This window comes from Lissotriton helveticus, chromosome 10 (assembly GCF_964261635.1).
Source record: "Lissotriton helveticus chromosome 10, aLisHel1.1, whole genome shotgun sequence".
Taxonomy (NCBI): domain Eukaryota; kingdom Metazoa; phylum Chordata; class Amphibia; order Caudata; family Salamandridae; genus Lissotriton; species Lissotriton helveticus.
In genome coordinates, this window is record NC_136071.1 from 241,885,355 (window position 1) to 241,898,844 (window position 13,490).

Below are 13,490 nucleotides of genomic sequence, written 5' to 3' on the forward strand. Positions count from 1 at the left end.
AGCGGGCATTAAGATTGTTCCCTTGGACGCAGGTTACGACAATGCCAGGCAAGGACATGATGAAAAGTCCTCAGTGGTGAAGATTTAAGAGGCTGTATACAGGAAGGGCATGGTGAGGCCGTCTGACCTAGAGGTGGGCGAGCACTCAAAGGTAGAGCCAGGCTCTGGCTCAGCTCGAGGTCCTCTTAGATCCCTGAGCCTAAAACAAGCCAAGTTTTACCAGAGGGGATATGGCCTAGTCTGTGGCTAGAGCTGCCGACCAGGCAACAAAATAAACCACATTCGAATTCCCGGCAAAGCAACCTGTGCCGAAAAGAAAGCGTAATGTTGTGAAGCAATCTTAGGTCCTTGAGCAAGGTTCGTGTTGTGTAGAACTGCCAAAAATAAAATGCAGATTTTGCCTTTCACCCACACTATAATATCTTCTTCCAAGAATAACAGGCAAAGCATTAACCCTTGGTGTCAGAAAGAGATGCCCATACTGTGGAATCAATCCCAGCTTCTCCGCTTAATCAAACAGTGTAATCCTGGGCAAAGATTTTTTTTCACCAAGCCTCTTTTTTTAGTTCATTATCATAAGAGATACTTCAAATATGCGAGTTCAAGATATGCACTGTACAAAAACCGCTCATTTGATTTAATAGACTATAATGTTGCTACATGTAGAATAAGAATATAGGCCGCATAAAGGTTGGGTACATATACCCTCGGACTTTCCTCTTAGCTCACTCATAGAATTGTCATCAAGGCGGGTGCAGGCATGGTTCTCATTTCATTTTTAAAATGTCTCACTTAAAAAAAAAATACTTCTCAATGCACAGTTGCAATATGAAGTGCTACGGTGAAGCACTTCTGTTTGTTAAAAGCAATACACTTTTTGGGGGGATTTTAAAGACACCCTACCAAATTCTAACAATGTTTCTTTCCTGTCTTACATGCCAAATATGTTCAAGGCTCTGCTTATGTAAAGGCTCTTAGAGCCAGAGCCGGCCTGGGGGTTGGCTTCCCCTGTTCATCTGTTGGCTCGCCCACCTCTAGTTTGCCCGAGACCTACGAGGCTACCAGGCAAGGACATGGAGAGAGAGAGAGAGCGAGTGAGGCTTAACCTGGACAGTGACTAAGAGCCCATAGTGAGGTTCGAGGAAGAGAAAGGTGCATGGCCAGGGAACTGCCTTGCAGATGAGATTATCCATTTTAGCAGTAGCCTTCCAAGTATGACATTATTTTACTTGCCTTCCGCATATTTGAATCCATATGTTTATAACACAGCAGATAAACAGTGATTCAAGTGCATGCCATATTTCACAAAGCAGTGTTTATTTAACAACTCTGTCCTGCTTCACTCTTCTCCCAGTTGTGAAACCTTTAACAGCATACTTGAGGAATAGCTTAATGAGTTGAACGCAAGTTCAAATCTCAGTAAAACCCACTCAGCCTTCTGTCTGTCCGGAGGTTGTAAATTAAGTACCGTAAATTGAGAAATAGTATTATCTGTTTTTGCAGTGCATGAAACACTGTATAAAAGACAAGTGTTTGACAAAGACTCAAGCCAATTGCTGATAGATGCTGGTCGAAGAAAGTCAAACGTTGAAAGGGGTGAACCCAAAGCTCACTCTGTTTACATTGTTGGCAAAAGATCTACACTGCACTGCAATACCCCAGACCTAAAAATCACTTATGGGAGCAAACTCCCACCTTCTTCATGAAAAAGTACGTCCACATAAGACAGCTTCCACTCTACAACCTGGTCACAAGCCCCAGGTAGCAGATTCACCAAGAGCATGTTTGAGACCCAGCTACTGTTCACATTTCCAAAAGAAGCATGTGTTGCTTCAACAGCCCTGCATGCTGACCAATGCACATTCACTACCCCATGCGCATGCATATGGCATGATGAGATTACCATTTTCTTTTTTAAATTTACCATACCAAAATGGTAGATGTCTATTTTGGAGTGGTAAATATTTTAAAGGACAACCAAGTTGCCCATGCCAAGTCTTTGTGGAACACATTAAATGATCTGAGCAAGGTCATCTCTCTACTTGTAAACATCAACTCACCACCACGCTGGGTTTCCACTGGTGCCAAGCTCTTGTGACCTTTTAGGGGCACAGAGCCCTAGAGTTTGAAGAACTCTGCTTTATCTCTTCTGTTTTTCTGCTAATTTCCGACAAGAGCAAGCTAAGAAGATAGGCATTTTTCACGGGTAGATACAGAGGATGTAATAAACATTTCCAGTCACAAGCTACTCCAAACACTGCAGAGGAGTCAGAGGGTGCACCACCATCTTCAACTCCACCCCCCCTTCTCAGGGATGACAGGATGGGATGAGATCAGGAGCTTTCATCAGTATCCCAAGGCAAACTCAGCCATCTTGGAAATCAACTCAGTCCTCCCCAGGCATGTTTAAACTAATAACAGTCCCACCCTGTACAAGCAGAGAGGAGGAGCGGAGAGGAGTTGGCCTAACGGCTAGGGCGCTCGACCTCGGACCCGGGGATCTGGGTTCGAGTCTCGGTAACGACGCCAAAACCTCCTGTGATTCTGGGCAAATCACTTATTCATTTTTAGGCACGGGGAGATTGTGTGTCCGTCCTCATGTAACGTAACTGGTGCTATGTAAAGCGCTCGGATACCTGATTCGGTTCGGGTCTAGTTCGCGCTATATAAAACTCTGCAAAAAAAAGCACAGACTGGGAGACCACACTTTTGGAAAAAAACATTTAACACTGGAGAGAGGCCAGGGAGAGAGGTGCAGCCACATCCTTGCAAAGAGTGTGGAGACCATGTGCAAATGGAAGGGACTGAATTTTGTAAAGGTCAGTGTCGGCAGCCTCTTTCTAAGTATGACACCTCAACATAAATCAGCCAAGCGGTCGATGCCTGTTTAACACTTTCAATACTTTGTGGCTTTTTAGTCAACAGCTTCTAACAAGTCACCTAGCATGAATTCTTTGCACCACAAGACCAGAAGCCAGGCATAAAAACGAATAGTTTTCTTACCTGTCGGTGTAGTTTTGCAGCTTGAAGATCTTTCTGGATTCACTATGCTGTGCATTATTCCGCGGTCTTGTGGTTGGGTCCGGATTCGTAGTCTTTTCTTTGTTTTTTTTGTTTTTTTTCGTAGCCCAGGTGGGCGTCGGCGTCACACCCCCTTGGGTGTATTTCCGGTGACGTCGGCATGCTTCCTGCGGAAGCTCCCACTCTTGGGCGCCATCTTCGGGTTCTTTTTTTCTGTGTTTCTTTCGTTTCCGAAGTAATGGCAATGTTCTATTTAGTTGGTATTTTACCGCTTTGTACTTTTAAAAGTCCTTTCTTTTGTTAACCACCTCTTCTCTCTCCAGCCTCATCTTTCTGGCGGAGGTGGGTGGGTTCGCTAGTGAATCCAGAAAGATCTTCAAGCTGCAAAACTACACCGACAGGTAAGAAAACTATTCGTTTTGCAGCGTGAATCTTTCTGGATTCACTATGCTGTGCATAGATTTTGTAGCGGTTTCTCATCTCTATGGCGGCTGGGTGGAAGATGAGCGTTGGGTGTTGAATATGTGCTGTAGCACCTTCTGTCCAACTTGAGCTTCCTTGTTCATTTGTATGTCCACACAGTAGTGCTTCGTGAACTTGTGCACCGAAGCCCATGTTGCCGCCAGGCATATGTCCTCTATGGGTGTGTTAGCCAGGAAGGCTATTGTAGCGCCCTTCTTCCTAGTGGAGTGGGCACGTGTCCCCTCTGCCAGCTCTTGTCCTGCACGCTTGTGGCAGAGTTGAATTGTCTGTGCGATCCATCGTGCAATGGTCTTTTTGGTTACTGCTTTCCCCATGAAGCTGTTTGCGAATGACACAAAGAACTGTTTTGTTTTCCTGTGTCCCTTCGTCCTCTCAATGTAGTGCATGACTGCCCTTCTGGCGTCTAGGGTGTGCAGAGCTCGCTCTGCGCTAGTTGTTGGTTTTTGGAAAAAACTCGGTATCTGTATAGACTGGTTCATGTGAAATTTGGATACCACCTTCGGCATGAAGTGTGGGTCAGTCCTCATCACAACCCTATCATTGTGTATTTGTATGTAGGGTTCTTGTAGCGTCAGCGCTTGAAGCTCGCTTACTCTGCGTAAGGACGTTATTGCAACCAGGAAGGCTGTTTTCATAGTTAGCATCTTTAGGGAGGCCTTGTGAAGTGGTTCAAAGGGCTCTTTCATGAGTTCCGTTAGGACTGTGTTCAAGTTCCATGCAGGTGGCGGCACCCGCTTGGGTGGTGCGATCCTTTTCGCTCCTTCCAGGAATCTTTTCACCACCTGTGATGTGAAGAAGCTCCTGCACGTTTCTCCCCTTGTGTAGGCGACTATCGCTGCCAAGTGAACTCTTAAAGAGGATGAGCTAAGGTTCTTCTCCAGCAAGTGCGTCAGGTACCTTAGCACTGTGGAGTCCCTCTTCATTTTATTGTGAAGTCTTTCGTGTCTGCACCATATTGTGAATCTTTTCCATTTCGCAACGTAGCACTTCCGAGTGCTGGGCCTTCGTGCCTCCCGAAGGACCCTAAGGGTGCTTTCTGGCAGTCTCAAATGTGCGAACTCTATGTCCTCAGGAGCCACGCTACTAGGCTCATGCTCTCTGGCTCTGGATGTAGTATCTCTCCGTTCTGCATGGAGAGTAGGTATTTCCTCCTGCTGAATCTGTGGGGTGCACACTGTGTCATCTCCATGATCTGCAAGTACCATGTCTGCCTCGCCCACTGTGGTGTGACCAGTATCAGCGTCATGTTGCTCGCTCTGCATTTGCTCAGCACTCTGTGCATCAGTGGTATCGGGGGAAAGGCGTAAGCAAATGTCCTTGACCAATCTATCCATAGGGCATTCCCCAGTGACCCCTCCTCGGGCTGCCTGGATGCGAAGCTTTGGCATTTTGCATTCTGGCGTGTGGCAAACAGGTCCACGGATGGTGTCCCCCCATCTGTCGAACAGGTACCTTGTCTCCTGAGCATTGAGCTCCCACTCGTGGGATGCCGATGTCTGCCTGCTGAGCCAATCGGCTTGTATGTTGTCCTTCCCTGGTAGGTGTATGGCTAGCAGGTCTATCTTGAGAGGGATGGCCCATCTCCATATCTCCTGCGCCAGCGTTGAAAGCGGGGCTGACTGTGTGCCCCCCTGCTTGTTGATGTAGAACATCGCAGTGGGGTTGTCTGTTTGTATCAACACCTTGTGTTTGTACAGTCTTGTTTGAAAGGCTTTCAGTGCAAGGAAGATTGTCTTCAGTTCTAGGTAATTGATGTGCTTTGCCGCATCTGTTGGCGTCCACAGTCCCCTCACCTTGAGTTCCTCCATGTGAGCGCCCCATCCCTTCAGGGATGCGTCTGTGGTGATGGTCACTGTTGGCGTTGGGGGCGTTAGAGGCTTTCCCCTTGTTATGTTCTCCATGGTCCACCATGCCATCTCCTTCTGCATTGCGTGCGTTACAACCACTAGATCCTCCCAACCGCCTGTAGCTTGTGACCATTGCTCCTGTAGCCATTCTTGAATGGGTCTCATGTGGAGTCGTACATTTGGTACCAGGTGGATGCAGGATGCCATCATGCCCATGATCTTGCTCGCAGTCCTCACTGTCCGAGCTTGTCCCTTCCGGTAGAGGAGAGTTTCCTTCACCAGCGCCCTCGCCCTCTTCTCGCTGGGGAACACCTTGCCCTGTAAGGTGTTGATCTGTGCTCCCGAAAAGATCTTGACTTGTTCCGGCTCCATTGATGATTTCTTCCAATGGATGGAGAACCCCAGGCTTATGAGCGTGCTCGTCACTGCATGTGCGTGCTGCTTGCATTTCTGGTATGAGTTTGCTTTCACCAGCCAGTCGTCCAGGTAAGGGTATACGTGTATCCCTTGCCTTCGTAGGTGCGCTGCGACTGCTGCGAGGCACTTTGTGAAAACTCTTAGTGCTGATTTTAGTCCGAAGGCCAGTGTCGTGAACTGGTAGTGGCTTTCTCCAATGGTGAACCTGAGCATGTGTTTGTGCTTTCTGTTCATTGGGATGTGCAGGTAGGCGTCTTTGAGGTCTATTGTGACCATGAAGTCTCCGGTCTGCAATTGTGGGAGCACCTCTTGCAGGGAGGTCATTTTGAATTTTTGCGTTCTTATGAATTTGTTCAGGAACCGTAAGTCCAGAATGGGTCTCATTGACTCGTCTACCTTTGGTACCAGGAAGTACGTTGAGTATATTCCTGTGTTTCTTTCCTTGAAGGGTACCCGTTCTATGGCCTGCTTCCGCAGGAGTTCCTTTGCCTCTTCCTGAAGACACTGCAGCTGCTTGCTTGCTAGTGGTCTTCTTTTTGGTTTTCTGCTTGTTGGCATCCCCTCCAACTCTATGCAGTATCCGGAATTGGATGATGTTGAGAATCCACTTGTCTGATGTGATTTCTCTCCACTCTCGGAGGTAAAATCTTAATCTTCCTCCCACTGGTGTCATGTGGTCGTAGGTGTCTAGTTTGTCTTGACCCCTCTGTACATGCTGCCCCCTGGGATCTTTTTTGTGGGCGGGCACACGGAGTTTTTTGTAGTCACTTAGAGGCGGGCTGCTGTCCCCCTCTTCTGTTCTGTCCACGTCCATTTCCTCTCCCACGAAAGGACTGGCCTCTTTGTTGGTACTGCCAGGACTGCTTCTGCTGCCCCTGTTGAGCCTGCGAGTCTGCCTGGTGCGCTTGTTGGAAAGCCTGGCGTGATGTACCTGGCTGGTTTCCACCTCTCCCGCCGGGCCTCCGTGACGGGTGCCCCTTTTGTTGCCTCTGAACTGCAATGCTCCCATGGATCTTGCTGTTTCGTTATCTTTCTTTAGTTGACTGAGCTTTTCATCAACTGTTGTTCCGAAAAGCGTGTCGCCGTTGAACGGTGTGTTCAGGATGCTGTGTTGCACCTCTGGTTTGAAACCTGAGATCCTGAGCCAGGCGTGTCTCCTTTCCGTGACACCCATCATCATGAGTCTGCTGGCGGTGTCTGCCCCATCTAGGGCCGTCTTAAGGCAAGAATTTGCCGCGTTCTTCCCTTCTTCAACCACTTTTTTCGGCCTTCTGCCTGGCATCCTGGGGCAGGTCCTTCACCAACTGTCCCAGCTCCTCCATGATCTGGTACATGTGCCTGTTTATCAGGGCGTTGGAATTAGCCATGCGCCAGTGGGTCACGGCATTCCGTTCGATCCTTCTGCCCACCAGATCCATCCTCTTGCTCTCCTTATCCGGTGGTGGACCCGAGGTAGTGGGTACGTTAGCCCTCTTCCTTGCTGTGGCCGTGATAATGGAGTCTGCGGAGACCACTGCCCTGAATGTAGGCTGGGTCCTTTGAGGAATGTTTGTACTTTTTCTCTGTTCTGGGAGTTACTGCCTTGCATGTTGCGGGTTCCCTGAATGCTTCCTTCCCCTGAGCCAAGACGCTGTCGAGCATTGGAAGGCACTGGCTCCTTGTTTGTGTTGGGAGCAATGTCTCTAGAAGGAAGTCTGCTTTCTGCTTCTCTTCGTCGAGCTTGAGCTTGAATGCTGCTGCGGCAGATTTTATCACCGAGTTGTAGGCCCCGATGTCGTCCGGCGGCGAGGGCCTCGAGGGGTATGTGTCGACCGCCTCTTCCGGGCTGTCGGTGTCGACATCTATGTAATCTACCTCCTGTAGGTCAGAGGGTGCCGACTCTGCGTCCGTCCTGCTGTCCTCTTCCTCCCCATAGTTGTAGCTATCGTAGGGATTCTCGTACCCTTCTTGGTCGTCGACCACCTCGACGTCCTGGTCTTGTTCCTCGGCGACCTCGATCTCGTCTTCCTCCTCGACTACCTCCACCACCGGTGGCTTGGTCTTGTGAGGGATCGTGAAGGCTTTCATCTTAGCGTCGAAATCTTTCTTCCGCTGCATGATGTTCTCCATTTCGGCCTCTAGGCGCCTTCTCTTCTTCTCCATCTCGGCCACGTGTTCCGCGTCGGATGGATCAGCCGTTCTTTTCGGCGCTTGGTTCGGTGCCGAGCTTTTCGGTGTCGAAGTTTTCGACGTCGACCCGGATTTTGGCTCTCTGGTCGTCGTCGTTAGTTTAGGGTCTTTCTCCCTCGGCGTCGATCGATCCTTTTCGGGGATGATTTTCGACGTTTTCTGCTGATCAGCAGCTCTCGGCGCCGGGGACTCCTTCTCGGAGGATCCGCTGGGCCTATGAGTAGTCGCGGACGCCGCCTTCTTTGGCGTCGGCGCTTTCGGGGTCTTGCCCTCGATTTTTCGAGACTCAGAGTCTCTCGGGTTCTTGGGGGCCAAAGAGTCTCCTACCTTATCAGAAGTCTTCGTGTAATCGGTCTCTACAACCGTGTAGCTGTCGTCTTCGGCGGCAGCGTTGTCTTCTTCCTCGGAGGACATCCCCAGCTCGTAGAGGGACGGAGTCGGGGCTTTCCCTTGCAGGGTGGCGTGCGCTACCTTCTGTCTCTCTCTCACACGAAGGGTCTTCGGGGCGAAGGCGGAGCAGGCGTTGCAGTCCCCGCTTTCGTGGTCCACCGGTAGGCAAAGGTTGCAAACCGGGTGCTGGTCCTTCTGCGCGTACTTGTGGTGGCAGTTACGGCAGAACTTGAACGGCGTGTTGTCCATCATCGAGCGTCCAGGGGCTCCCTGGTCGCGTGTTCGTCGACGGTCGTCGAGGATCTCGATTAAAAAACGCCTTCTCCTTGCTGATTGTTCGTCGATGAAGTCCCCTGGAGTCTTCAGATGACTTCTCCTTGTATTTTCTGTCTTTTCCTTTCTTCTTTCTCCAAAAATGCCTGGAGCCCAAACGGGAACGATCCAAACCCGACCGCGGAAAAAAAGAATCTGAAGATGGCGCCCAAGAGTGGGAGCTTCCGCAGGAAGCATGCCGACGTCACCGGAAATACACCCAAGGGGGTGTGACGCCGACGCCCACCTGGGCTACGAAAAAAATAAAAAAAAACAAAGAAAAGACTACGAATCCGGACCCAACCACAAGACCGCGGAATAATGCACAGCATAGTGAATCCAGAAAGATTCACGCTGCAAAATTACATTTGTGATGTCATTAGTTAACAGCCACAACATTGACGAAGTCACCATACTAACTTAACTAACACCAGACGCCAACACCATGCTAACAGAACTGGTGTCAGACAACAAAACAATCAAGAGTACAGAAACAGTCACCTAGGAGGAGGCCTGGTAGAGATCTACAAGTCACCAAGAACCTCAATGAACAAACAAACATTGCCCAGATGGTCCGAATAACCTAAATCTACGATTATACCCAACGCTCCTTGATACCATCCAAATACTCTATCGTATAGACCATTTTCTCATCCACAGCTAAAAGAACAAATTCCAAATCACATTCCTATATTTCATTCTGCTCACCGTATAAAAGTCAACAGTCTGCTTTTAATCAGAATTTCAACCAGTGGGCAACTTTAAAAAAAGAAAAACTTTACCTTCTTTATCACTGGTGAACTGGAATCATTAATACTATACCTGGTAAAATACCCATACATCTAGCAACAACCTGTATCTGATCTTCCAACAAAATATGCATATCCCAACACTTACACTAAAGTAACCTAAGCTTGTTCAGCAAATCATGATAAATGACACCACATCACAAAATAAACTACAATGGCTTCTGTGCCAGAACAAATTCACATCACTGCTCCACGACAACTCAGTACACAATTTACTCACACATTTTTGAAAATAACACAACGTACTAACTCATTAATGATATCCACAATCTAGAACAACTGGGAACAGATTACAGATTCAGTCACTTTGTCTAAACAAGATCTGCAACCAGCTAGATCAGCCTAAAAGACATTCAGGACCACTTCAAAACTCTAGCATTCCAAATTAAGCTTCATATCCGCGGAAGAATAATTCACAAACCTTCAAAGGAGAAAAATGTTACTAGGAAAGGCTTGATTTAACAGTCAATGAAATTCCAAATTTTGCAAAAACTGGTCTGATTTCTCAGTCAAGAAAAGGACTAACCCCCAGATTCATCAAAGTCATGTTTTTCGAGTCCTTAATAGCGAATTGTAAGGATTCGCTATTAAAGACTCGCAAAACGGGATGCATGCAGGAATCGCAATACTTTTTGCGATTTCTACAGATTTCTTATTTGCGATTCGCTAATTGCGAATCGCAAATAAGGAATCGCTTTCCATGGGGAGTCATTCCTTATTTGCGATTCGCAATTAGCGAATCGCAAATAAGGAAGCAATTTCAAGGGTGCCAGGGTGTCCAAAGGAAACCTTGTTGCACCCCTGAAATGGTAATGTTCACTGGTGTTGCGCACACACATGTTCCAAGGACATATGTGTGTGTAACACACAACTTAGAAAAATGCACTAAAGTGCATATTTCTAAGTTTTTGCTATTTACCACGTAGTTAGACTTCGCGGTAAATAGCGGCCCCAGATTGCGAATTCGCAATCTTGGAATGGTTCATGCATTGCATTTAAGGAATCGCAAATTGCGATTCCTTAAATGCAATCGCAATTTGAGAACTGGCAATTATTTGCGAATTCTTAAAATTGCGAGTGCGTGAACCCTTGATGCATCTCAAATACCATTTTTGCGGGCGCAAACGGCCGAATTTTGGGATTCGTACCGTTTGCGCTCGCAAAAATGGTTGATGCATCTACCTGTAAATTCTGAGGACATTCAACAGCAACTCTCCAATCACAACCTCCTCCACTACAACTCTAGACTTGCCCAAAAGCCTCTGTAAATGCATCGCACCCAGAGCATCCTCTGTACCAACCTGCACAAATATTTTGGCTCCAGATGCAGGTACAACTAAGTCATAACATAGTCACGCAATCCCATTAAACAAGATGGTCCCATTGGCAAAGATCCTAAACAGCACATGAATGCATCATTAACCAATGAGATCAACATACCAAGCCCTGAAAACTGCCTATCCTCTACTGCAACATGGGTGCGCATCAAGCTGCCGAATTTCAATTGCTTCAAGAAGGACTATTATTTCTCAACTGCTAACAAAACACTACAATATCATAGGGCGGTTATGATGGTTTAAACAGTTGTACATCAAAATCTATATGTAACTTGGCGTTATCTATTTCCAATGCATCGATATCTAGAGATTACGGTGCCATTCAAGGTAACAGAGGCATCCCACTACCAAGGATACCAACAAAACACTCACTGGCTGCACTACGTTAAGACCACCTCCCATCTTTGAGATTGCATCACATCACTCCGTAAAACAGCCATTCTAAGAGTTATTCTTTACAAAACTATTAAACTCTGTTTCCACGATGGAGCAGAACTTCCCTTCATTTCCCACGTCTACTCAAACATCTGAAAGAAAGTCGTTCTAACCTACTGCATTTATGCAAAACCTTACTCCTGTCTGATAGAACATCAAATGTCTAATCCTCAAGTGACCAGAATGCTACAGCCAGATACTAGGTGAAAAGAAAACCTTGATATGTCAAAACACCACATGGCTGTAAAATGTAAAAGGGAGAGAGGCAGAAGTCACCTATTTTATGGGGCAGAGCAACAGGCCCTGACTGTACAAGACAACTTCCAAAAATGAAGTACAGATAAATGTTTGGAGAACTGAAAAACATGAACAAGATTCTTCTCAAACAACATTTGTGGTAAGATCCTCCGTCGAAGCCCCCCCCCCCCTTAATTTCACAATACTTTAATACTTTGCCTCCATGTGCTTTTATCGATTTTCCAGCTCCAGTAATATAAAATGTTTAACTTTAAAAGTAATAAGCATCAGCTCGATGTAACCAAAACTGGTTGACAGGATAAACTCTCGAACTCAAGACTGCTAATTGATAGGAAGGAGGCATTTAGAAATGGGATGAGGACAGCAAATCCACAAGGGCACATGGTTACTTCGCCGGCTTTCTTACCCGGGATCTGTGGACGGGATTATCAAAGTCCGTTCCTTCTGGAGCCAGCAGCAGCCAACCACCGTAGATGGGCTTTGCCTGAAAAACACAGTAGAAAACCGGTCAGGTGAAGCCTCAGTGGTACAAACATGTTCTACCTTCTCAGTTACGTTACAAAGCTTCCTCCCCTCGCCCATTGGCAACATGTTTCAGACGTGCTTTCACCCCTCTCACGCCATGTCTGAGTGAACAGGCTGAGACAGGATGTTGTGGAGGAATCCCTCAACCCCTATGAAAGAGGCACACTATGTAATTAATACTAGGGTACTGAAATGACTTGCACATCAAGCAGAAAAAGGTTTCCTATAGGCTCAAATGACTGTCTACATGGACACCCCTGGAGATAACACTTCCCATGTCTAAACGGGCTTCCTTACATTCAACATTTAAAACGAAGGTGTGGAAACATTGTCAGTTACATTGCAATAGTGAAAACAACCTGTAGAACCGACTAACGTCTGCAAGAATATTTTTATGGTGTTAGAAAGGAGCAAATGAGATTTTACTCCAAGCCCACTGGTGCCGGAAAGGAATCATTCAATACAATGTTTTCAGAGGCACAAATGCACTCAAATGCACACACAGCAACATAACTGCAGGCTTTCACACACGTACACACCAATACTAAAGAGTCATCCATGCACAAAGACAACACACACACAAAGGCAACACAGTTCACATACAGACATGCACAACCAGGCTGCTTCTAACTGGCCTCATGTCACTCGTTAACCGTGACACGTTCTGCCTGTCCTGGATTTTTGTTGTCAAGAGCTTTTTGCAATCTGAAATTAAGCCCATACCTTTAATGGTAGGAGAAAAACAAGCACTGGTAAAGCCAGCTTTTTAGCAGACAACACAGACTTATTGGCTTTTACAATGCTTTTTGCAGATACCATTCAACATAGACAAACCGATAAAAAATAAAAAATGAAAACAAGTGCATTGAGGAGTACAGGCATACGTTGTGACACACGCATACCTATGCATCATGACGCTACTGAAGCCCAGTGTTAGGACATATAAACATATACGTTTTACCATCCTGTTTTCAAGGGATTTAATATCTATTTTTCTAGAAAGCAAATCTCCTTTCAAGATATGCATCTTTTTAACCAGAAGCAACGATGACAGTAGCAGGTGTCACCTTAATGTGTTACAACATCTAAACCGCATTCCTGAACGGTGACACCTGCTATCTGTCAGTCTCAGCCAATCAAAATGCTTACAATTCCACACCGTACACTATGGTCACCTATTCTTGAATCTTCAAAAGGCTCGGCGTGAATCAATGCTTCAAGTAAAATTCATTAGTTAATTCTCATTAACTGTGAAAAATAGGCCTACAAAATACAGGAAGGCAACATCAGCACACAAGTGCAAGACCAACATGGAGAACAGGGGAAAAGCAGCGCATGAAGGAGACAGCAATATGGAATGGAGCGTGTGTAGGGGGAGAAGCACACTAGAGAGAGAACAACATGCCTCGTGGGGGGATCGGGAGTTGGGTGAGGCAAGCGGCATATGAAGTAGAGAGCTAGATCCCACATGGAGTGCTGAAAGAACA

At 46.7% G+C, this 13,490-nt stretch overlaps 1 protein-coding gene across 3 annotated transcripts in view; it reads right to left on the reverse strand.

The window, feature by feature from the left end:
- Positions 1-13,490, reverse strand: part of MPRIP (myosin phosphatase Rho interacting protein) — an 845,921-nt gene that overhangs the window by 707,108 nt on the left and 125,323 nt on the right. For all 3 annotated transcript variants that reach the window (XM_078665226.1, XM_078665225.1, XM_078665227.1), the window contains exon 2: positions 11,885-11,962. In XM_078665226.1, coding sequence (XP_078521352.1) covers positions 11,885-11,962 — 78 coding nt within the window. The remainder of the gene's footprint in view (positions 1-11,884; positions 11,963-13,490) is intronic.